This window comes from Thermobia domestica, chromosome 2 (genome assembly GCF_964235325.1).
Source record: "Thermobia domestica chromosome 2, izTheDome1.hap1.1, whole genome shotgun sequence".
Lineage (NCBI taxonomy): Eukaryota > Metazoa > Arthropoda > Insecta > Zygentoma > Lepismatidae > Thermobia > Thermobia domestica.
This window is the reverse complement of record NC_137455.1, coordinates 269,590,760-269,618,167: the sequence shown is the minus strand read 5'-3', so window position 1 is coordinate 269,618,167 and position 27,408 is coordinate 269,590,760. Positions and strand designations below refer to the sequence as shown.

Below are 27,408 nucleotides of genomic sequence, written 5' to 3'. Positions count from 1 at the left end.
TACCCACTGACTACCAAAGTTCGCAGCTATACTCTACCAGGGTGTGCCCTTCATCGTCATGTGCAAACAAGGTCCAATCCCACTATTTGGAAAGGCAGTAATTCATTGATCGGTTGGTGTACCTGTATGTTTACAGCAGAATTTTAGATTTATAAAAAGTGCAGCGAATTTGCACTATGTTAAAATGAAATGAAACAAATGTCTAGGTTTACGTCCCACGTTATGCCCTATAGGCAAAAGCAGATAAGTGATTGATAAAAGTGAATGATTGGTGGAATGAGAATATGGGAGAAAAACTGGAGAACCTCGTGAAAACTCTTTGACCACAAACTCGCTTGGCCTGAGATCGAACCCAAATCCCTCACACTAAAGATGAACAGTACTACTGAGCCACATGCCCCTCGGAGAATGCTGACAAGAATTCTAATATGAAGCCCTAAGTTATCGCTAGTTTTTCCATTATGACTGGACTTTATATTGGTGGGTACGGTGTCTCAGTGATAGAGGCTTACCTCTGGTGCGTGGGGCCCCTGGTTCAACCTTCGAACAAGTAAGTTTGTGGTGGACAACATCGTGCTCGTGGGTTTTCTCTGGGTATTTCTGTTTTCTCCCACTTACTCATTCCACCAATTCTTCCATAATCATTCTCTTGCCTTAATCATCGTCTCCCTTAGACTAACAGGCATAAACTCTAAGATTTAATTTCCTTTCATTATGGACTTCATATTTTTCTAAGTGTACTAGTACATTTATTAAACTGAGTAAATTATGCATTATTTATTATTCACCTCATGACCTTCATTTCCACCGATTACTAGGAAATGTAAATAGAATGAAAGAATTATGTAAAAAACGATGTCAATTGCATAACGTTGCGAGCGGAAGAGGTCAACTGGTCGCTGCCGTCTGTTTTCCATATCAATTCTTTTTCTCAGCGGTTTACCTTTTGGTGTCTGATTTTTGTAAAAGCAAGGCCACGAGAAAGAATGCTCCACAATCACACGATAGATTCGTTGAATCAGTCGAAAGGTCAAGGGCCTTTACGATTTCCTGACCTGATAAACCCTTTTATCATTCTTTACCATCTTGTGTCGCGTGATCGCACGCAAAATCAATTACAAAGTAGTTTATTTTTTATTATTATTTTGAGAGATAAAAAAAACATCGTTCAAAGTGTCCAACCAAACATCCGAGGAAACGAGGAAAACATTCATGCGGTTGAAATGGAATATGAATGAAAAGTTATATACGGAATGTACAGTGTTGTATATACGAGAAAAGATCAAAAACTAAGATTATAGGGCCGATATTTCTGGAGTTTGTCTGTTATAGAGAAATGAAAAGTGTGCGGTAATTTTAATACATGGAGTTGGCAACTGTAAAGAGTTTCAACCAGCCGCCACTTAGGGCGCTAGTTGTATCTGAACATAAATGGCGACTCGTTTGGAAAACTGGTCTCATGAAGGTGTCCGCTCAGTTATTCGATATCTGTGGGCGAAACATGTAATCGCGGCTGGAATTCACTGGTAGCTGGTAGAGGTAAACGTCTTGTCAGCATGTTACAGAATGGTGTCGGAAGTTTGCGGCTGGTAGAGAAAACGTTACCGAGGAGGAGTGCAGTGGCAGACCCAGTACATCAACAGATTTGAACACAGTTCGTGTGGAGGACCTAATTCAGAACAACAGGAGGATCACGTTACGGCTTTCGCCTGTTCTGCACTTAAAGTAGCACCTACGAGGCTGCCTCTTTGTTTCAGACGAAGACGTGAAACAGTCTGTGACAACGTGGATGAACATACAAGGACAAGATTTTTATCAGAAGGGAATCACGATGCGATAAGTGCTTCAACCTATATGGAGACTATGTTTAAGAAAACCTAATGTGTGTACTATTTGTTGGCTGTATGAAGTAATATACACACGTTTCGCTGCAGGCTTTGTAACCTTACTTTCTGTTCACTCCTCGTGTGTATCATGCACTTACGATAACCAGCACATTTTGTGACATGATTCCCAATCACATACCGACCGCATTGCAAATATTTTTTTGGAGTTTAATTGATTACATTGCGAAACTTGTATTGTTCAACACATCAAATCATATAATCTAATTCTTTTAATGTAATAAAAAGGGGCCACAATGATTGAGTGATGTAAAATTCGCCTTTCAGTGCGATAGATTCCTGGTTCGATCCCGCCATGGGAGTTTGTGATGTACAGCACTGTATCCGCGAATTTTCTCTGCCTTCTTCCGTCTTTCCCACAGTTTCAGTCCTCCAAATCATTTACTCGTATAATCAATCAGTTTTACTAATGATCTATCTCCTTTAGAACCTACAGTATCAAAACCTCGAATGTGAAACTAGAAATTTCATTTCATGTTTTATAATACATTATAAATATAATGAATCGCTGGCAAACATGCTGTAATTCCTTCATCGTAAATTTACAGCACTGTACAATGAGAAACGCTATTTTTATTACAATAACTAGTTGTTTCCCCCAAGCTATCAGTTCACTGTACACTCTAGGTTAAAATCGTGCTTAATTAAAACCTGCACGGTGGCTCTATTTATTGATGCCAAGTTGGCAAACAGTACACCTATCGGGACGACTTGCGTAACGTTACACACATTGTTCTTTTTAAATAAGGATGAAGAATATCTACATATTTACGCCCAGATGTTACTGCAACTTGTAACTCTTGAATGCTTTCTTATTTATATTTTACCGTTACTAACTTGCTTTGATAATAACGATAATCAAAAATAACAGTAATCACATTCAACACTTGTTTATTTTAATATCAACTTAGCTTTTCCATTTCATTGTAATTTATCAACAATGGTATGTAACATTGTAGCATGTTTCCTAGTAATTCTTTGTAGAAATTTTAAAGATTTTTTTCTTTTAAGATCTAGGGTACGGAGACTCAGTGCAGGAGCACTTGCCTCTGATGCGAAGAGTCCTTGAGATGGTCCCAGACCATGTGAGTATGGTGGACAATATCTTGTTTGAGATTTTTCTTGGGGTTTTCGCGTTTCCACTCACATTGTCATCCACTAATTCATCCAGAGGTGCTCAGTTTCGTTAATTGTTTTCCCTTTTTCACGCAAGGTCATAAATGAAGTCTTTAATGTACTGTCCAACTTTCTGCTCTTTAGGCTAAAAGAGACGAAGGTTGAACGAGATTATGAGAAGAAGTTGGGTAACTTCCAGAAAACCCACAGACACTATATTATCCACCAGAAACTTGGGATCAATAGCCTGGGATGGAACAAGGGATCCCTTCGAGGAAAGATGAACGCTCTACCATTGAACCACTGTGTTTAAATGCTTAACTGTGGTATGTAGAACTCAAGATGTTATTTCCTTTCATTTTCAAAATCTTTTAATGTGTCGCTCAATTCTAAAACATGCATCTTCAGTTGAGGCATATTTGAAGTCTTCCAAAGTATCTCCGTTTTAGGTCCTACAATTATTGGGGGAAGTTTCATTTGTTCATAATTTCTGATCTGTCCTTGATAAAACTGTAGATAGGGGTTATATATCTTGATTTATATGCAGCACATATCTCATTATTTTTAGAGCAATATTTAATTTTGGTAATTAACACATTACTTTCATTTTTATAAGGGAGGGGGAGTAATTTCTGTGGACAATTGCGCTCAGTGAAGAAAAAGTAAGTAAGTATCTCTAAAAGGGTACACGAACTCCAACCACTTACAATAGAGGTAAATACTACTGGGAAATGATTTTTAGTTCAAGCAGTGCCTCCTCATGGATAAGCGCTTAGCGTACCTGCCTTTGGCGTGGGAAACACGGGTTCGACTCCCGGCGGAAGCGCATGTGGTTCGGATACCATGTTGAGCTGTAGGTTCATGCCTTATATAAGCCTCGCCGCTGAAAGGGATACTAACCTCAAAAACAAATCAAACGTTAGTTCAAACATAATTCAAGTAGCTCCCAATTACCTCAGATGTTGAGTCCTGTGTTCACAATGAAAATCCATTTCTGGGACCACGTGTATCAGTGCCACGCGTGCTAACTGCTCGGCTAACTGATGAGTTCAACTGAATTGATTGACATGTTTAAGGTGGACGAGGCACTCATCTACATCGAAAATCGTCTTATACGTACACACTATTGAGGTGCATAATTTTGGCTAAAGGGTAAAAGAAAAAAATGCTAGAAAGCTTAACACCACTGAAATAAACTTTGGTAAACCGTGAAGATAGGATGATAATCTATATAAAATTAATCATAGGCAAGTGACTGAAAAAGATACTAATAGGCGTGGTACACGGTAGGATTTACTGACTTTTTTCTAATAACGAATCTACGTTAGACCGGACAGGTAACATGGTCCTATAGTTCAGATCTGCTGGGCAGTGGAGGATCTAGTCCTGAGCCGGGAGGGCCTAGCCTCCCAGTGTTTTGAGTGATAAAAGTATTTTAAGCTATTATTTATATATATTTTTAAAGTTTATAGTAAACTCATGATATGTCCATCATACTCTGGGTTCTGGTTGCCCTTCCCCCACTTTTCCTTCTAAATCCGCCACTGCTGATGGGCGAGATAGGTGGTGAGGAATGCCTTGTGCTATGATCTTACATGCTGGTCTGTACACCCACCGACTGTGTTGGATTCAACTTCTACTCGCTGGAGCTCACGTTAATAAGCTCCTGTTATTCATAGGTCCTCCATGTTACATAACGACGTAAAGCATGAAAATTCAACTCAACCTACGAATGAGATAATTCATTTAGTGTGACCACCGCTAGTACTTTCGTACTAGATCTAGTACCTTTTGTAATATTTTAATGTTGTAGCACGTTGACCAACAAATCTAGTGCTTTTCTCCTCTTCTTTTCTCATAAATTCATTTGGGAGAGAAAAAAGAATTTTATGAAAATTTGGTAATGTACGAAAATTTTACTTTTTTCTGCCTTTATTTTTTAAACAGTGGTAACCTATTTACAAGAGCGGAATTAAAACTAAATTTTCTCAATAAGCCCATTTTATGATGTTTCTGGTTTTCTCCCGACATCCTCTATATTTGTCATACTTGTGTTACTTTAGTGGTTTTACAATGAGTTCTAATACGGCAATTAAGCAGAGGTTTCGCCAGGAATTTTAGTTTGGGGGTGTAAGTAGTTTGCACGGTCTGTATTGAATTTTGATCGTAAAAAAATTAAAATGGGGTTCTTTCAAGAATGTAGGGATCACTCCCCCGCCCACAGGGAAGGGGAAAAACCTTCTAATAATTGCATTAATATCGTAAATTGTCATAAATAGAATGAAACGGGGGCAGATAAAATTTTAGTACTTTTCTCCCAGATCGTTTTTTTTTTTTTTTTTTTTTTTGAATAGGTTAATACGAAATATTTTTACTAGGTGGTCTTGGTCAGTTATAGCTGGTCTGAAAGGACGAGTTTTTTTTATCTATTTAATTTGACGAATCACATCCCGCAATTTGTACATAAGCTTATCATAGAATTGCTATGTAGTATTAGCTTAATTGTGGTGGAGCTTGGTCGGTTTCACATTACGAATTCAATGTATGCATTTCTGTAGTTAAGCAGGAGTCAAACCAGGACCAGGCTCATTCATTGACACGCGATAAACGCGTGTGTCTGCTATAGAAAGTTAAAACAACATTAGGAAATTCCGTTGACGTTTTCTAATATAGACATAAACAATGGAATGAGAAATCCCATGTGAAAAGAAATTGGTGTTATTTTACTGTGAGAGAGGTGAGTGTGCAGCAGCCCGAGCATCGATCACCTCTGATTGAAAAGTCAGAATGCTGTCGCAAAGAGGAAATCTCTTATTTTTATTGGCAATAAATACTTAGTTGAACATCTTTTAGCTTTAAAGTGAAAGAAAAAGAAAAAAAAAAGAAAAAACTCTATTAGCAGTTAATTTATTTTCACATCGCACTTTGGCATTTGTGACACTACTTCGTTCCTTGTTTTCTCCATCTTTTTTTCTCTTTCTTTCATTTCTTGACGTCATGAAAACCCTTTTCCCTCCCTCACCGTTAGCATCAAACTCTTTATAAATTGGCACCACTTGGGCCACTGGTGCCGATTGTTGTACGTTTATATCGATCTCATTCGTGAAGACTCCGCTGTAATTGACTGGCGCTAAATGGGAAAAGTTGGATAGGGTAAGATGGCGGAAGGATATCAAATGATTTATTGGTTTCCCTGGGCAAGAGGGGAGGAGAAAGTGGACAAGAATAGCGAAGGATCCCGGTATCTTTCTTCTGTACTTTTCACCACCTTCGAGGTAGCTATGGGTCTTCTTTCTTTCCAGATTCCCCCTTCCTCCGACTCTCAGCCGAAGAATTTTTCTTCTTTCCTTTCATGAATTTGGTGATAATTTAAGTTTAACTGACACCTATAATGAAACTAATTATTGCTCATGAAATTTCAATATAAGCTCTTTTTATTTTCCTTTTTAGCTGTAAATTAGAAATGAGAAAAATCTTATTAACAACCTGTGAAGGTATCAATTTCATGAACTCCATTACAAAGACAAATTAGCTAAGAATTTTTGAATTTTTCCTAACCCAATTTCAAGCACTTAAAAAAAAGAAAAAGAAAGCAAAGGAAAAGAAAAACGAGTAAAGAAGATGAAATAATGTAGCTATATCTAACTAAACTAATTTTATGGCCTATGGAACACAGAGGTTCAATGCTGCGTTCACAAAACCTTCAATTGACTCCTGGTTTAGTCAATTGGATCCAGTTTCTACATAGTATTTTTATTTCTGCGAGATCCATTTTAATATTGTTCTCCCATCTGCGCCTAGGTATTCCTAATGGTCATTTACCGATTGGTCTTCCAGTTAAAACTTTGAAAGCGTTCCTGCTTCTCCATTCTGATTACATGATCTACCTACCTGAGCATCCTAGATTTGATGACCTTAATAATGTTTGGTAAACGGTATAAATTATGCAGTTCCTCGTTATGAAGCTTCCGCCATTCCCCATTCCCGTTCCCCTTGGGTCCGAATATTCGTCTTAGGATCTTGTTCTCAAATGATGTAGCTATATTCATATCAAATATAGCATCAGTAAGAAATATGTTTAACACTTACGTACGTTATTTACCAATAACATTAAATTATGTTGTTCCAAAAAAAAAAAAAAAAAAAAAATCGTTCTGTTTTCTTTGTTCTCTGCGATAAATGTAACGTGAGCTTTTACATTCCCTTTAATTTGTTCTTTGAAAGAGATAATCGAGAAATTTTTGATTTTTAAAGCTTTACTAATGAATTGTTCATTATCTTAGATTTATGTTTCCTACTTTGTAGCCTACCAAAGGTTATGAATGCGTATAATAAACAAACAAAGACTAATTGATGGAATGATAAAGTAGGAATTGAATTTCCATATGTAATTCAGGGGCAGATCCAGAACCGACTTCTGGGGGGGCGGTGGGTTGTCATACTGCTACTTTTAAGGACTCCGAACTTTGGGATGGGTTTTATATATAAAATCCTTTCAAATATTCTGTTAGCAAGATTGACCCCATACGCAGATGAAATTATTGGAGATTATCAGTGCGGATTTAGACGAAATCGATCAACTATCGACCAAATATTTACCATTCGCCAAATACTCGAAAAGAAGTGGGAATACAATATCCCGGTACATCAACTATTTATTGATTTTAGAAAGGCTTACGACTCGGTTAGGAGAGAAACATTATACAACGTTCTTACAGAACTTGGAATACCGAGAAAGCTAATTAGATTAATTAAGATATGTTTAAGTGAATCCCAAAGTAAAGTCCGGGTAGGGAAATTTTTGTCAACGAGCTTCCACGTCGAAAATGGCCTGAAACAAGGAGATGCGTTGTCGCCATTATTATTTAACTTCGTGCTGGAATACGCCATAAGGAAAATCAAAGATAGCAACCAGGGCCTAGAGTTGAACGGCATTCACCAGGTTATGGCATATGCTGATGATGTAAATTTAATAGAGGATGATAGGAGAACTGTAGAAATAAATGCAGAGATCTTATTAAACGCTTGCAGGGACATGGGTTTAGAAGTAAATGCAGAGAAAACTAAATACATGGAAGTGCGTCGGGACCGTAATACGGCAAATTGTGGAGGCGTTAAAATATTAAATAATGCTTTTGATAAAGTGGATACTTTCAAATATTTAGGATCAATATTAACAGACGAAAATCATATTCACGAAGAAATTAAATGTCGACTAAAAGCAGGGAATTCGTGTTACTATTCGGTTCAAAATCTCTTGTCGTCGCGAATCCTGTCGAGAAATTTGAAGCTTAAAATATATAAAACGATAATCATGCCTGTTGTTCTGTATGGTTGCGAAACATGGTCGCTTACTCTGAGGGAAGAACATAGACTGAAAGTATTTGTGAACAGGATCCTGAGAAGAATATTCGGACCCAAGAGGAACGAGAATGGGGAATGGCGGAAGCTTCATAACGAGGAACTACATAGTTTATACGGTTTACCCAACATTGTTAGGGTCGTCAAGTCTAGGAGGCTTAGGTGGGCAGGTCATGTAGCTAGAATGGAAGAAAGTAGAAACGCTTTCAAAGTCTTGACTGGTAGACCCATAGGAAAACGACCATTAGGAAGACCTAGGCGCAGATGGGAGGATAATATTAAGATGGATCTCGCAGAGATAGGAATACAAAGTAGAAATTGGATGCAATTAGCTAAGGATAGAAGTCAGTGGAGAGCTTTTGTGAACGCGGCACTGAACCTCCGGGTTCCATAGGCCATAGAGTTAGTAGTTATATATATATATATATATATATATATATATATATATATATATATATATATATATATATATATATATATATATATATATATATATATATGTGTGTGTGTGTGTGTGTGTGTGTGTATAAAATAAGAGTTTCCTCTTCTGGGGAGGGGGGCGATCGCCCCGATCGCCCCCCTGGATCCGCCCCTGATGTAATTCTCATTAAACTTTTGCCTTTAATTATTCAATCACTATCACAAGTGCATACTTTTCTCAACATAATCATTGATCAATGAAGTCGGAACAAATACATCAATTTGAGTATAGAGTATGGCCTCCGGAATCCGAAATTCGAGCAAATGCTGCCTCAGAATGCGAACGCTGCCTTAGAATTCGAAACCCCAGCACGTTTTTAGTTTATGTTTGTGCATGAGCTTCCCCTGCACTTGAGCCGCCTATACGCTTTGTCGTTCAGTTCGTTGACGGCATGTGCAGTGAAAGTATCTCGTGTTATTTTTAGTGCTAATTTTATGTTTTTGTAGCTCTTTTGTATCATTTTTATGTATATATAATGACAACTTAGTATGTTTGCCATAGGTTCTAAAATGTTCATTTTTATTCAAATATTCTTTTTGAAGTTTAAAGTCCCACGATTATGCTTCGACGCTAAGAAAGACGGTGATGATAATAATAGGGTCTAATAAACGAAATGCTAGGACGAAGAATGTGAAAAAAAAACGAGAGAACTCCGTGAAAATCCAGGCATACAGTGTTCGTCCATCGCAAAGCTCACTTGATGTGAGTTGGAATGGAACCAGGAACCACAAACACCAGAAGCGAGGTTCTACCACTGAGCCACCATGGCCTCTTCAAGTATTATTACTATTTGTTAAGGGGGAGACTACTAAATACTTTTCAAAAGTTAAAAATTTTTCTTTTGCCAGTTTTTCCTAAGTGAAAAGGGATAATGAAATGTAACTTACCACAGTAATAGATAATGTTATTCCACATCCGAAAATACGAATCGGAAGAATTTTCAGTGTTGCCATGCATAGAAATTACAGAATTCCAGAATTTCAATTACCCAAAAATCTAGGTTATGGCAGTGACTAGAAAGATGAACTCAACGGCAATTGATGACTTATTATGTTGTCTGTGTTCCTTGGTAATTACTTTTTAAATAATATTTATATTTTAATTCTACTGTTTATTAAAAATTATTTATTTTGTCTCTTTACTACAAAATAAATACATATATTCGGGCAGAAAACAACACCGAAGATTCTACACTTGTGTTAATTTAACACACAGGCTGTGTGTCATTTCAACTACCGGCATTTGACACACAACTCCAAATGGAGAGTGAGTTGTTCTAACCTCTTGTTTGTATTATATTTTAACACAATCGTGTTAACACGTAGGCATGTCGTTGAAATAACACAACGATTTTTTACAGTGTAGTTTTGCACTAATTACAAGTACCAGTTTTCCTCCAAAAATGTTGCAACTCGGTCACATTCCACAAGCCTCCTCGTTAAACCTATAATATCATAAATATGCGCTACATTTGGTATTGTAAGATACCAAGTTTCATGATTGTAGTAGTAATAATAAAAATTTTATTTTTGAGTGCTATGAATAACTCTTGATAATAAAGTACGACACTTTGTAAAATATGAAAGTAAACACGGTACTATAAATTAAGACGCGTAATAATAATAATAATAATAATAATAATAATAATAATAATAATAATAATAATAATAATAATAATAATAATAATAATAAAACTTATCCTAACCTTGTAACAGAGAACCCAAATCTACTTTATTAAAAAGATGATATTCCGTATGCTCACTAGTGCTAGTTAAAAAAGAAAGTGGAAGAAGGTTAACATTTTGATCTATTAAAAATTGCGATTGCATCCCAAGAGTATGACAACATGGTAAGAAATGATAGCATTGCCTTAAGAAAATGCATTCTCAGCGTCTTTCAAAATTCGTGATTTTTTTGTCGTTTAGTATTTGTCTCATGCTTTGACCATTCCTTTATCATCTCCCCCTTTGCAGTCACGTCCGCTGATTTTTCAATAGTCGTTTGTTGGCTGGTACTCTTCCGCACGGGGGAAGAGAAGGAGGAAACATCCCGAAAAATTGAGGAGAATGTCTGCACACATACACACATACACACAGAGACAAGACAACATCGCCTTCCGCGGCAAGAGGAGCTCAACCTCTTCTTTTAAAACAAGAAGCCTCTTAATCCTGTAACGTGAATTTCGCGTGAGAGTCACGATGTCAGTTCGACCAAATCCTCTTTCTCTTCTACTCCCTCTTTCCCGTTTTTCTGTCTATTTTTTCGTGAGGTTTACGTGCCTATGTCGAAATTGTTCTCTCCCCGCTTTACTTTTCGTACCCAAAATTTGATTTTTTAAAAACCCTCTTTAGTTTTCTTCCGTTGAATTCTTCAAGATCCATCGTCACGCCCTCTGTTTGAAGACGGTCTCTCTTTCCGTCTCTTCCTTCTTCTTCGTGCTAGAGTCCTTCTTTAATCCTCCCGTAACCCTCTCTCCGTCACATCTCAAACCTTCCAGAAAATGCGGTTTTCAATTCGGTTTTTCCACTGAAGAATAAAGAAAAAGGAAAGACGGACTCTGGTTCGTGAGGTTTCGAAATGCAATCACACATCTCTTTAGAAGATTCCTGTGGTCTTGCTTCCTTTTTCCTATATAGTGGATTTCTTTCACTACTTTTGTTTCATTCTTCCTCAATCCTTTTCTTTCTTTCTTACGTACATTTGTTGCTTTCTTATTTTCTTCACCTCATCCCAAATTCTTACCCTTTGACGTTCCTCTGGATTTAAACCCCGATAAGGTTGAAATGAGCTGTCTGGCCTAATCTTTTCCTGCAACCTCTGTTTACCTGTTCTTCCTTAAGTTCCAGACATGGTTTTCACCCCTTTAGTTTTCTGCTTTTTGTTGTGGAACAACCCTACTAAATGTTGATATCAGACGTAAAAATGACTTTTATGTATACGTCAGAAGGGACACATTTGAAGTAGATTGCAAGCTTCGTGTCCTTTTCTTCTTATTTTCTTGTCTGATTTTTCTTCGGGGACGTGGAGGAGATGAAATTCCAATCTGTTTCCAGAAGCACATGGATTCATTTTCTTGGACTTCGTCTTCAATCAAACTGAAAAAAAAAAAAATCCCCTTTGCTCGCAAAACAAAAACAGGTTTTGTTAGATAAGAAACCAGGGTACAAGGGGCTGACTTCTGTAGATTATAACCAAAAAGCTTTTTAACATTTACAATTTTTAATATCTTTCAATGAGTCTGGTGGTTTTTTTTCCTTTCTTATAGTCGACTTATCTCTTTGTTTTCTTTGTTTCTTTCAGAACAACTAAAAGACCACACCAGAATGGGATGAAAACAACTGGGTAACTCTCAAAAGGAAGGACAGAAAACGAAGACAACGCAGAAGTGTGGTAATGGTACTCCTCTTTGTATCTCCCGTCTCATAACATTTTCATTCGTTTCTCAATATAATCACTACCGAAAGTGATCTTCGGATAGTCTCACAGGAAAGTGATTGATACCGACATAAATATATTTTCCGCGTAATCTCATAAACAGCAAGACCTCGATTTGTTTTAGCTGGAATTTTGTGCGACTGATACAGAACATCGTGACTGAGTGTATAATAAATGCAATGTAAGAATTAGTTACTATAATTCGAATACATCGGACGGATAGACAGAAAAAAATTGTGTTCTCAAGTGAACTGAAACATCCTATAATTCTATATCACAATATTCCGCAAAATGGTCAAGGACTGGCAAACGACGGCGATAACACTCCTGGTAAGTACCAAAAATATTATTACAAACTTTCTCTTAATTTTCAGTTGTTACTATTACTACATGTAGACGTTTTCCACTTAAAAGCGAGAAATATTTTTAGTTATAAGTTTTTAGGTTTTTGGAATGATCTATCAGTAGATCTTTCCACAGTCCAAGAACTGTTGTAACTTAAATCTGAAATTAATGAGAAGTTTCAGTGTCGTGATAATTTCGTCACGTGAACGGCGGGTTTTGATGACACGAATCAGTTCATTCTTTTCCCTTCTACTCCGACGAAGATTTAAATTCATCATGTATACAATTATACAGTATTTATATAGTAGCTACTTATCTATTTATTGCTAGTAATATATATATCATTAATACTTTTAGCTCTAAAAATACAATGAACTTGAGTGTCACGAATTTCTTCCGTTCCGTAACATTGTTCGTAAATCGAAATTATTTTTTCCATTGAAATTAATGTAAACATAGGCCTAATTAATCTATTCTAGCCACAGAAACATATTATGTGTAGGTTTTTTTTTTAATATTTAAAGTGTTTTTCTGTGATGGAGAATATACGTAGAATAAAAATAATATGACAAATAAGCAACACAAAAATTAAATAAAACAGTATGAGAGCTGAAACACAAAAGTTAGTGAAACACAATTAGCTTTTAGCCTGACAGACATGCACACTTAAAATCACTCTTAGGCACGTGGAATTGTCGGTACAGTGTGTGTGTTTGTATCCCGAAATATTGTTCGTAAACCAGATTCTTCACCACACGAGGAGTTTTTAAACTCGAGGATCCGCTGTAAAATCCACGACGTCGTTATATATCATACAATATATATCTTCGGGATGCTACACGTTAAGAGTAACAGAGCAGAACATAGCTACTTTTAACATTAATAACACAAGTAAGTAAATGTCTGAAATTACACTAGACTCTCTCTAATCCGGCCATTTCTTGCAAAGAGAGGCGCCAGATTAGTTAGTGCCGAATTATTGAGAGTGTCTGAAATTTAGTTTAACACATAAAATACAATCTAAAGTTACATATGTTATCATAGAAAACTAGAAAAATTTAGTTGTTGAGTTTGTACGTAGAGTATTGCTCACTATGTAACATGTTCCATAATTTTCAGTTGTAACAATGAAGATGCTCGACGGTGCATAATTTATCAGGCGACCGCTTTACAAGCAACCATGAACGGTTCCATAGTTACAGTATAAACAAATGGAATCCTTTACAGAGGTGACGTCATGCGACAGAGGATTACTGGAAGACCGGACTGCTGAGAGTTGGAGTAGCAAGAGTTTAGTGTAGCAGTTGAATTAATTTCTTTCGAATTTCCACAGCGCTTTACAGTTGGGCAATGTCCGAAACGAGTGATTTTTCAGAAATCAGGAAGGAGGGAGAGAGTGAGCTGAGAAATTTTGGTCACTCCTGTAGCCGCGATCAAAATTTGTATACATTCGGGAAGTAGGGAAGTTTTATAATAATCTTGAATGTTAAAGTACTTGTTTCTACACTAAAATCATATTTTCTCATACTTTAGCTAGATTAGTTTAGATTGCATATTCCAATGCTTAACTAAAATGATGTGGCAAAAATTTAAGAAGAGACCTAAATGTTTCTCATAATCACTTTTTCTATAAATATGTAAAGGAGGGGGCGATTGTGATATATATATAAAAAAGAAAGAGACTCACGTTATGGAAAGTTTGATTCTATTTTTTAAGGATAAAAGAACGTCAGATAGTTGTAACGCCAGCAGAGATGTGAAGTTTAAGAAACTGGCGCCATGAAACGTTCAGAAATACCTTGAAATAAATTGTGGTTAACTAACAATGGTAATTTATTATCTTTCGAAGAGTGTGGTGTTATTCTAATCTCATATGTTCTTTAAGCAACTTCCGAGATGTTCGAAGGGGAGATATATATATATATAGAGAGAGAAAGACACTGCTTCTTACAGGTAAATACAAGTGTCGTTTCTGTTAATCTTATACAGTGGCGTATTTAGAATTTTGTGTCGAGGAACTATGCACAACATGGGGAAGCAAGGGGGAAATTGCCCACCTTAATTTGAGAGTTAAATATATTTTTTAATTTATGCATAAATTGAAGTTTTAATGGCAAGAATTGCAGACTGGTGAATCTTATTTGATATGGTACAAACACATACAAAAATTTAGCAGTGAATCTAACCTTTAATTCTATTCATAGGAAAAAAGGGAAGCATCATCTTGGCCTACCTAATTTCCTTGCCCACTTATTCCCCCATTGGTTTTCTTTAATTCAAACATTTACCTTTCTTTATAACTAAATGGTGTAAATATTCCTTTGCTAAATAACTAAAGTCCTGTTATATTGATGTGGAACACTAAGTTGGTGTGGAACACCAGTTTCGCTTATCAACTCCTCTTAGCTTTAGTGTTACTGACGACGGCCGACTTGAATTACAACTAACAATGGTCAAAAGTATGATAGGAGAAACGAAAGAAAGTAACAACTAAGAAAAAGAAACAGAAGAGTAGAATGGACGAAAGAAAGATAAAAAGAACGCGGTTCTTACATGGAATGAAATTTGACAAATACAATATTATTTCTGAACAAAGAGCATAAGAAAATGGAAAGTCAATGAAATTCTTAGAAATGGTAAGAAGGATTATTGCGGTACGTGGAATGCAAAAAACTAACAAATTTATTTCGAGGGGTTTGAGCCCGATAATCCCCCTCAATACGCCACTGATCTTATATGTTGAAAAATGTGAACTTTACTTCACAGGTTTCTTAAACCATGGGACTGATGAATGAAATTAAGCTACAAAAGTTTTTCCTCAACTATAAGCAACAATATCTCTGTGAATAGAAAAAAGCCCATTGTCGTTTTGGCTAATTCATTTAAACAAGGCTATTATTTTTAAAACATTGTGTAAAAAGATATGTACACTATATTACATGATCTTTCAGAAAGTCCTGTTTTCACACATTAAAAACATATACATCAATTTAAAGAAGATTGAAATATTGAATTTGATTTTGGCTTAATACTGTTGTCCCTATTATTTCGGTGCTATTTGTAATAAATAATCAGAGAGAATATGCTCTTGCACATATTTTTGCATTTCCCCTGTATATCTTCCTTAGGGCAAAGACTAGCACATAAACTAGATTAGGTGAAGTGACAGGGAGAGGAAAGGAAGAAATCTTCTGAAAGATTAAAAAAAGAGAGGAGAAAATAAAGAAAAAGAAGAAAATGAGTAAAGCGCCAACTTTTATGACTTTAAAAGACTCCGGATGATGACAGAAGGCTGTACGAGTGTACGTGTAGTAGCTACTGTACTTTTGTGTGAGTGGAACTCTCATAAAAATGAAGCAGTTGGAGCATAAATTTACTGCATTTGTGTCTGACCCACAAATAAATGTACAGGGCGTTTCAAAATAACTTCCGTACGATAAAATAAATTTTATATCGCGTAAAATTTTTAACCAAAAACTTGAAATAGTTTTTTTTTTTCTGGAAAAGCATACAACTTGCAAATTATAACATATTGCTAATTGTTATTATTTTTAAATATAATATTAGAATAATATACATAAAGGCTTTTTTTTTGTTTACTTATGATTTGAATATGTAGTTGCACTGTAGTTAATATCAATAATATCCAAACAAAATATCTTGTGCTTCTTGTGCTTTGGACAATCCCTCAGATTTTATTCATATTTGTCCTTTATTTTTCTATTACTCTCTCTTTTCATGCCATACATTTGCTCTAGTTTAGTAAAATGAAATCTTCAGAACTCTTTAATGTCTCACGTTTGCTCTGTTTGCTGCAAGAGACTCAAGCTTTAATCTGAGGCGATTTTTTTAAATAAGCAAAATTCGGAAACAAAATGGCAATTTGTTAAACAAAAACCGTGAGTTTAGTTGTAAGTTGGGGGAATGAACAGGACAGGGAAGGTGTTGAAAATCATCTTGATGTTTCAGAAGCCACAACCCATTTGGGAACTGTCTCGTTGATAGGGAACAACATTTGTACCATAGATTGAACTTGGTCACCTAAAATATCCACCGTAATCACAGGAAGTAATTCGGCTTTTGATACTAATAATAGGACCAGTGAAATACCATGACGTTGTGACACGCATCTACACATAGCCGCCGCAAAGTTTAGCCCCTCAGTGACGCGAAGGATTAAATCGCTGCTTGATTCGTCGAAAGGGTATTTAAATTTTGTACTCTTAACTTACATTGTCAACGCATCGTCTTTAAGATGAAACAATTCCGACCTAAATACTTATGTTAAATGATTTTGAACCTATCCCATTTCAAAATTGTTCTGCTAAAGCCACTACGACTTAGTGATTTCGGAAGTATTACAGGAGAGATCAATGCCACGTGGGTAAGTCAGAACTATCTGAATAAGGAGAGGTCACAGGTAGGTCCACACTGAGGAATTAAGTCTAAGAAGTAGCTAGTCCGGCCGGACCACCTATCGTTTTGGACATTTGGAAGTAAGGAGAAAATATTGGAACATGATATAGGCTGTATAAGGTACAAAAGTGAAACCAACGTAAATTTTCTGAAAATGGACAAGGAAAGCATAAGTAAAGAAAATGAACAAACAAATACAAGAACAAACGGGTTTTATGTCATTCAGTTTTTCATGAATCAGTTTTCTACAGTAAAGAACGTTTCGGAACACCCTGGGGGGAGGAAATGGAAAACCATTAGAATACTACTCTTACCTAAGAAATCTACGTCTGAGAAAAATAACTAACTCTAATACATTAGGATGTAGCGGAAATACAGGGAAGCTCAGGCCCGCAGCCAGCCCAAAAATTTAGGGGGAGCCGGTAGAAGTTACGGTAGGCCCAATTCAAACATATTATATTTCATCTCATTTGCAAGCCTACAGTAAAAAATTTTAGGGGGCCCGCCGCCCATGCTACCCCGTGGATAAGGGTCTGGGAAGTGTTAATGACATGGTTTCTAGTGGGAACACCATGCCAAGAGTGCAGTTTGACGTTCTCAAACGGTGGTGTCACATGGTATACCATACCTGTAGTTAATATGGTAACGCAAGTCAACAATTGAAAGCAACGATCACCTGCCACCTGGAATATTTTTCTCAGTATAGAGCCAAATTTGTACAGTGTTATCACCATTCTGGTTTAAATAGTTAAATACCATTGTACTGGAGGATAACTACGTTACAATATGTGGTTATCCTGAAAACATCTCTTCTACCGGCTTCCCCTAAATTTTTGGGCTGGCTGCATGCCTGAGCTTCCCCGTATTTCCGCTACATCCTGATGCATTAGAGTTATTTTTCTCAAACATACTAAATATAAAGACATTGTATAAATTCAAAAATGAAGTGAAAAATAAATATCTAAACTTATTTTTTCCAATACTTTTGTCAGTGTTTCAAAATTTTGCATTGCTGGGACAGCCAAATGGGTACTGTTGGTATTATATAAAGAGTATTGTTTTTATAATGGGTACCTATTGATCATTCACAATGCCACGATCTGAAAGACGTATTTCACATCACTGGCCCATGAAAGTTACGAATTTGCAAGTGTGCATTGAGACTAAACAAAGATTATGATAAAGATTGATGCGAAATAAATACAATTTCTAAATACAAGTATTGTTCTTTAAATTGATTGGTTAAAGGAAGTACAACACTCCTATACGAGACGGCATATACTGCCTAAAGTGGGACCCAAACTACTCTTCGAGATTTTATCCAACACTTTGCTTCCGCATTGGGAATCAAACCCAGAGCCATACAACCTGCATAACGAGAGCACACCTGCTAGCTACTCGTAAAAAAAAGGACATTAGTGTTCATTACTTGTAACTTGTCTGTACGGTTGTAATTTTATGAACATAACCTAAAAGTAGTTTACCTTTTTCGATAAGTTTTGCGCCAGTCTTTCAATGAAATTTTATATCGGTGTCTCAAATGCCATTAAGCACAATACACAAAGGTTTCTGACAGTCAATCTTTGTTTCTTATTACTTAACGAGAACATCCTACATAATGAGGAAGTTTTACAGGCATGACTTGATCGCTGGTTGAGTTTGAATTTTAGCTAGATATGCCATAATAAATCGTCACATTGCCAAATACGGAAGGTAGTAGCTAGAAATATTTCATACGCAAGTAGATGTCTATCACTGTTGCCAACAATTTCCTTCAAAAAATGAGATTAAATAACGCACAGGGTTGACCAAAAATAGGTAAACTCTTCTAAATTTACGGTTTAAGTTATAGCTAGCAGATATTAATAATAAAGCAAGTAAAATATTTTATAGCTTTACTGAATATTTTAAACATAGTGCAATATTCTTTCTGATATTCTCAAATCAAACACTTTTACTGTTTTTAACACTTAAAATAAATTCAATGACAAGAGCTACTAAAGATCAGTTGATTTCATTCCTTCGTTACCCATCTTTGCAATAATTTTGAGTGTAAAGCATTAGAATTTTTAAAGCTAGTAGAGCAGTAAATGAACACAGTTCTAAATTTTAAAAAATCGCGAATTTTCAGAATTCTAGTTTGCTATGAAGTTGTAACGAGTAGACGAGGATTGTATAAGGAAATGTAAGCTTCAGAAAAGATATATTCTGATGTGGCGATGTAAGTAACTAGTGCTATAAAACGAAGGATTAGCTATCCAGCAAGTTCACACACTTCGTTCGTTTCTTTTATTTGTGTCTTTAAATACGTTTTGAGTAATATATACATTCCGCGAGACACAAATGGTTAGAAAAAGTTGGCAGTTATGAACATAAAATTGACCAAAATTAAACCTAATAACTAAAGTAAATTTTTACAGCGTGTCCTTAGAAATACTATCATACTTTAAAGAGGTATTACGTCACTTTGGATAATCGTATTTAAATTAAATTGGTCAAATTTGAAAGAAAAATTCAAATATTTTTGAGCATGTCAACATGGATAACAATGTCAATAATGGACGAGATCAAATACAGAAAAAGAAAATTCACTTATGTTTACTTTGTGATTAGTCGATATAGGTTCATTGTTGGATATTTAGCAGGCAGTTGCTGTTTCTGCTGGAGGTCACTTGAGAATAATAAGGCAGTGACTTTATTTTCCAACAAGATGAAGCACCTTCTCATTGATATTTACATGTTAGGGAATATCTCAATGAGCGGCATCCAGGAAGATGGATTGAACGTGCCGGAAATGATGATCATGTCTTCTACAAGTGGCCGCCGACGTCGCCTGACTTGCCGGTCTGTGATTTCTTCTTATGGGGTTACGTAAAGGATTGTATGTACCCCATTGCATCACAACATGGAAGAAGTGTAAGTCCATATCAATGCGTTCAGTCCATTTCATCAGATATGTTGGAGCATGTGTGGCGCGAATGGGAATATCGCCTTGATGTCTGCATCGCTACTCGTGGGACCCACATTCAATACCTATGAGGTATAATAAATAAATAAATAAAATCTTTCAAATGTCAGAAATTTCATTCAAATACGATTATCGAAAACGACATATTACCATTTTAAAGTATGATAGCATTTTATATGGACACACTGTACTTGCTGGTCAATATGCGAAAATGGCTATATTTGATCATAAAGTGGGTAAATGAGCAACACTGATGTGTGTCAATTAGAGATGCAAGGGCTCGGAAAAAAACCGGCTTTTTGGGAAAAAAAACTCGGTTTTTTCTGCTTTGCTTTTTTGCTTCGGAAATTTTGGGCTTTTTTCAAAATACTGCTTTAAATTGATAAAACAGACTTTGTATCGCTTCTCTATAACACAAAAAAATCATTTAATTAGTGGTTGATGCTGATAATAATATAAAACATCGAAAATAAACTATGAATTTCGAAAAAATATTTCAAACAATTTTTCTTCAACATATTTACATTATGAATTCCACAGGATTAACCAATGTATATAATAAGAATTTTTTAACCTCCTATATACAAAAGTAAGCAGAGTTGGCAAGAACCGTGATTGTTTTTGAAAATGCCAAAAAACCGTTTTTTGGGGGATGTTTAAACCAGGCTTTTTTGGTTTAAACCAGGCTTTTTTGACTTAGATTTTTTGCTTTATGTATTTATATTACATATTCACAGAAATAGCCTAAGTTTGTTTCGCCTTGATGTTATTATGCAACAGCGGGGTTATGCCGGAAGAACTCCCATAAGCTTAAAGAAGTGCGGTCAGTAAATTTCTTAAGTTGAGAATCTCCCGCCCTAGCCATTGGGAAAATCCCGTCATTACTTGAAATGTAAGACAATAACGGGAAAATCCTGTTATTGCTTTGCATGTAAAATTTAAAGGTCAACGTACCATAATCAGTACGCTAAAACTGAGGTATTAAATTACAAATTTAGTACCAGTACGTAGATATCATTGAAAGTCCAATCCAAGCTAATGTTGGAAGCTACGTAGGCAATCGATAAATTTTGCCAATTTCTATCAATATATTTAAGCAATATTGACTTCTTTATAAAACAACACGCATTTAGGCATGTAGAAATATACAATTTGGTTTGTTTAGTATATTTAGGCTTAACATCCTTACGAAATACCGAGGTTATCAAGGAGAAGACTTTCGCTTAAACTGACATCCGAACCGTTACTTGGGTTACGCATGAAAGAAGGATTGTGGTTTGACCGAGAATTGAACATGGGACACCTTGATTAAAAGGTAAAAGGGAAATAAAACTATTGCAGGTAGTTTGATATCTGGAAACATTACCATGAAGTTCACACGATTCGCATTTTTCATTCTTTTTATTTTTGTGGTTTAAACCAGTTATTAAAAAAAAAAAGTTGGTGTAAATCAGCCAACCCTAAAAGTAAACACTTCTTTTTAAAGAATACACAAATAACTAGCAAAATAGTATGTAGTATTTTTACTTCAAAATATTCCATACCCTCTTTTTGAAACAAAATAAAATTAAAATAAAACATAAGAGAAATACTTAGATTTATATGATACACTTAAAGGCTGCACATCTAGAGCTTTTGGTTCTGTATATTCTTGAAATTCTACAGTTAAGTTTTATAGAACCACCATCACAGTTTACCCAATCCTCAAGTTTTCTGAATTTTTAACAAGAGGGATTCAACATATCATTACGGAACCCCCTCCCCCAAAAAAAAAAGACTACGGAATATATTTAAGTTAAGCTAAATACAACTGCACAACAAACATGACTGAGTGATTAGCTTTTGCGCTTCTATCGGGAAGACCGGGATTCAACCAACATTCGACCATTCTGACAAGGCTTTTCTTCATTCCATCTGTGAATGTAGAAATAGTGCGTGTACTGTGAGTTGGGCGACTTCCTTTTTTTATTGTTTTTAAATCGTTATTATTACTAATTACCAGCAGTGACGGTTTTGCGAAGGTTAGGGGGGCGGTCTTTCGGACTGAAGCCCGTTCCCCAAAGTTACGGAATGTCTGCAACAAACGAAATATCTATTATTTATGCCTTTACTCATAAACTTTAAGCTCCCGTCAAATAAAAATTACGAATGTTTAAAAAAACTAAACATTACTAAGAAACCCTTCCCAAAATACTTTTCTAAATTCTCAGTATAAAATGATTTTTAAAGTTGTATCCGGAAGATTATTGCTAAACATATAAACGAAACGAAATATTAGTTATGCCTGTACTCATAAACTTCAAGCACTTCCCAAATAAAATTAGGACTTTTTAGGAAACGAAACAATCAGAAAAAACCCTCCTAAAGTACTTTTCTAAATCCGCTACTGATTATTTGTATAAATTGGTATTCAAGGTTGTGTCCGGAAAATTATTGCTAAATCACTTCACAGCTACAGTATAACAGAAATGTGGAAGTACGGTTTGACGGATATATTGAAAAACGTACGCTTTGGCGGATAAATAGAAAAACGGGCAAGTTTAACTTTTGCGCTAGAAGCTAGAGTACTAAAAGCTCTTAGAAATGAAACACGGATGACAAACTAGAGAAGAAAAAAGATGTCGATAACTCAAAAGTTAAAATAAAGTTAAATATCCTCTAAAATTACCCTCAAATACTACATTCTCCATGTTAGCTTTAATTCCTAAAACATGTGCTCCATCCATCTTGATGGTGAATTTCAGAGCGAAATATCACATTCAGGTCATGGAATTTTTATCTAACTATAGAATATACTATAAGAAAGCTATTTAGATAGAAAAATCATGATGTTGAAAAAAGCCAAAATTTCCAAAATTCTCGTTTTTTTCCCAAAAAAGCCGGCTTTTTATGTGAAAAAAACCATCGATTCAAAAAAGCCGGCTTTTTTGCATCTCTAGTGTCAATACAGAGTTATGTTTTTGACTTCCTGCAATTTCAGCGTCTCAAGACATTAAGTCATTGCTCTCGAACTATAAGAATGGAAACGTTATTTGTTCTCTTTGTGCACATATTCTACCTAATGTAAAATATAACATATTAAGAAAAAAAAATCGGTTTATGTAATCGAAACTGTAAGAAGTGGCCAGTTGTTTAGTATAAAAACAGGAGTTTAGCTTATCTTTCCTTCCAGTCATTTCCCAACCCCTGATTCTAATAAAATGCGTCTTAAAGGCTTTTGCAGTCACACACTGTTCCTCAGAGAAGAATGATAAATGATCGACAGGACAGGAAACAATGTCTGACAGAGGAAACTGTTGACAGTTCCTCGACATGGTAGAAGACTGATGATAAAATAGCTGCTCTGGAAACAAAAGAAAGAGAGAAAATTCCAAAACATACAACCTGCCATAGTAATTATTTGCTTATTAACTCTCAAAAACTTGAAAGCGTGTTTCACTTATAAATATTGCATACCTATTATGCATGAACATAATATTACAACCTAAAATGATTCAGTCACAATATTAAAATACGGTTACTTGTTCAGCTGACAATAGTCAAGCGACAAAGTAGTGTGTACAGTGGCTGAATATTTTATTTCTTGAAAAATCGATCCCGTTCTGTGTCGCAATCTAATCCGTAAACACAAGCCTTGCTGTCTGTGACATGTCTTCGTCTGATGTGTTGTATTGTATGTGGGAACGAAAATTAAAAAAAAAAAAAAAAAAAAAAAGAGAGAGAGAGAGAGAGAGAGAAATCTCCGCGTGTGAAACGCTGCACAGAGTAACTTGTCATTGACGATAAATCAATGGAATCGGGAGGACATTGCAGAAAACATTCGAATGTTGAGATTCGCAAACTACGTCATTTTATTCTACAGTAAAAGTAGAGCAGTAGGGTTTGACTAAGGAAGATGCTTACTCAATTAAATATTAAAAGGAATTGAGTATAAATTAACTAAAACGGGACACGAAATTTGTGATTCGTAACCGAAAATCAGATTCGTGACCTACAAGATCCGGTGTGACTGAAAGACATCGAAACATCGTCACACATGTGGAGAGGCTAATGTAACTCTAACAAGCATGATTTTCTTCTCTTACCTTTTTCATAATGAATCTATCATTTTTTTCTCTCTTATATGCATGTGGTCTGTTTCAAAGCACTACACTGAAAGATAACTGCAAGGTCTATCGAAGTGTAAGCGTGTGAGAACCATAGGCATGTTTTTCTTATACGTGAGGGAGTTTGATCGAGGATGTCATAGAATTTGTTGTGTGTAAGATTATGTATAATATATTTTTAATACTCTATATAAATTATAGTGTATTACAGGAAAAAGACTAGATGTCACTCCGTGTGATTTTTTTTTCTTCTTGTGCGGCTACACTAACAAGAAAGTATATAAGTTCAATACTCTCATGGTGGAAGAATTGGAGACTCATATTCAAGAGGTCATTGCCAACATCCATAATAGAGTGTTCATAATATGGTTTGAAATCTTACACGTATTCTCAATATTCTTCGATGAAATCTTGATCAACCAAAAATCTCTCTGACATCACACTAAAATGAAATTACATTCAACAAGCTGCCCGACGATTGTGTTATTGTTGACAAACAAATTATACAATGTCTTACAATAACGTATAACAAAATAGTTTACAACATTGACTCACAATATCAGACATTCATTTATGACATACAAATACACAACAACAGAAATGAGAGTAATAAAATTAAAAAAAAAAACTGAAACTTGTTCCCCAAAATTATGCTCATTGATAATTAAAATCTGAAGACCTTGGCTTAACACAGTTAACTTCTTTCAGAAAAGTACCAATTGTATCCCTGGCGCTTAATGATGCTGGTCAACAACAGGGGTACCTATGTTCAATTTTAACTTATTGTTTCGTTTTCATATGTAACGAAGGACAAGTATTATAGGAAGCTGGCTTTAATGCGAGGCTGAGGAATTCAGAGTTGATTGACAGATGCCCCACCCCGTCACCAAGAAACGGGCACTCGACGGTCCTGGGCAGGGTTGCCAGTGCGTTGTCAAAAAATTCAGCTAATACTCACATAATTCAAAGAGTTTATGCAATAATGCAATCCCTATCGAAGATCCCTGTATACGTGGAACACGCAAATTAGGCTGTGATAACAAATGCTTAAGTTTTTTTCTCCCTCGCTTCTTCGTCGCACTGTACTTTGGCCTTCCTTATTACTTCTCTAGCTTCGCTCTGTATAGTTTGCCCTCTCTTACGCTGTGAAGCCATTGCCAAATGAATAATAAGCACCAAAACCGCAAGCACAACAGCACACAACAAATAACCTACTCACACTCTCTTCAGTATGACATTCATATGACAATTTTTTAACCCTGGCAACGCTGACATGTAGAAGGAGGGTAAGGGAGTATTGCAAGAGCAAGGCAGAACAATTGTTGAAAGTTTTCCCCCTTTACCTCAGTCCCCGCTGGTAAACAAGCTAGCTCTCTATAATACACGTTTTTCTAATAAATAAGAATCAATATTATAGTATTTTTAACACTTTTTTAAAACTTAGTTATTTCTCACCCACCCTGAATTTTCTCATAGTTAGTGATCAGAGCAATTGTATATTTTTCAGTGTGGAAAGATGAATAAACATGAAATTATGTTTGAAATAGCCAAAACATTGTGCCTTGCTGAAGAAATGCCAGATTGGGAATCGAATACGTGAAGATTCGCGCTCGAGTTATAGATATCATTACTTCCATTACAAAATTCTTAAGTTATGCTGTAAAACTAACATCATATAGCGTATTTGCAGGTCATCGGGTCAGACTGGATCTGAAAAGTGAAACTCAGACCCAGATGTCACGAGTAAAAATCATGATACACGTTATCCAGGTGACCCATATTTGTTTCACTGATCAGGTTTTGTTGAGAAATCTGAATCGAATATTAGGATACTTGATGAAAATCTGTGAAGAATGTGGAACTAAAATACAAGAGGAAAGCAATGGTGATTAGAACGAAAGGGTCTTTGTCAACTTTTGAAGTTGAAAGGGAGAATTTAAAACAGATTACTGACTAGTTTGTGGTATCTACTGAAGATCTTACATGAAAAAGGTAAATAGGAACAAGAATAGGAATGGCGAAAGAATGCCTTAGGAAAAAGAAAAAAAGTAATGTGTGGGTGTTTGAATAAAGAATTAGGAAAGAGTATAATGTGTAGAATATTGTGCGGAGAAGAAACGTGAACATTATAAAGAATTAAGAAAAAAGACTATATACATATAAATGAGGATATGAAGGAGTGCAAAGAAAGTTTGGTGGGAGGATTGAAAAATCAATGAGAAAGTGTTGGTAAAAGTGATGAAGTATAGAATACAATTGGAGATGAATAAGAAATAGAAAATGGAACTGGATGGGGACACGGTTAAAAAAAAAAAGTTGTGTTTGGATGGTCGGGATAGAGAGTCTGGAGGAAGGAAAACAAGGAAAGTGATAAACATAAATGTAATTAATGGGCAGTTTTATAGTATACAAATTCTACATCAAAACTTAAAAGTTTAGAAAGGTCTGTAATCAAAGTAAACTTTGTGGTATGTAAACTTGATGAAATATTTAGATCTTCCTCTCTTTCTCGCTTTCTCTCTCTCTCTCTTTTTTTTTTTTTTTTTTTTTTTTACGAAAATGAAAAGAAGTGTTGATATAGTAATTTGAATATACATCTTTGAACAAAATTTATTTATATAGGGTTATTCAAAAAGCGCACCGGTTTTGGATTGCCTGTCAAATTTTTCTTTCTCGGTTGCCGACATTGTTGCTCTACCCACAAACATCCCGATTTTTTGTCGCCTTAATATGAATTTCTCGCATTTCTTCAGTCTGTGTCTAGCCATGGAGCAGTTTACTATAGCACAACTTGTGCTAGTTGTGAAAACTTTTTATCAGAACGGATCGCCTCATTTCGCGTAATGCTAACCAGCAATGGCCCCCAAGGTCATGCGACTTTACTTCTTGTGACTTTTTTCTTTGGGGTATTCTTAAATCATTGGTGTATGTTAATAAACCCTGTTTTATCCTTGAATTAAAGGAGGAAATTCGAGAGTCGTCGGCGAAATCCAAATGGAAACTTGTCAGGCAGTCATAGAGAATTTCACGAACAGAGTTATTGCATTCCAGCGTAGTAGAGGAGGGCATATGCCCGACGTCGTTCATCATACCTGAAATCATGAACATGTTTATGAATTTTGTTAGTTGGTTTGAAAAAATAAAGTTCATAATTTGACGTAATAAAACCGGCGCGCTTTTTCAATATCCCTATATTTTCAAAATTAGAACTTGAAATTCCTAGTTTAAATAGTACTATTGGAAGTACCTAAGAAGAATATGTCAGATAATATTCTG

General features: G+C 35.6%; 1 protein-coding gene across 5 annotated transcripts in view; it reads left to right on the top strand.

The window, feature by feature from the left end:
* nolo (ADAMTS-like no long nerve cord) overlaps positions 1-27,408 on the top strand; it is a 1,299,980-nt gene that overhangs the window by 309,902 nt on the left and 962,670 nt on the right. For all 5 annotated transcript variants that reach the window (XM_081748697.1, XM_081748696.1, XM_081748695.1 and 2 more), the window contains exon 2: positions 12,163-12,627. In XM_081748697.1, the coding sequence (XP_081604823.1) occupies positions 12,589-12,627 (39 nt within the window). In that variant the 5' untranslated portion in view covers positions 12,163-12,588. The remainder of the gene's footprint in view (positions 1-12,162; positions 12,628-27,408) is intronic.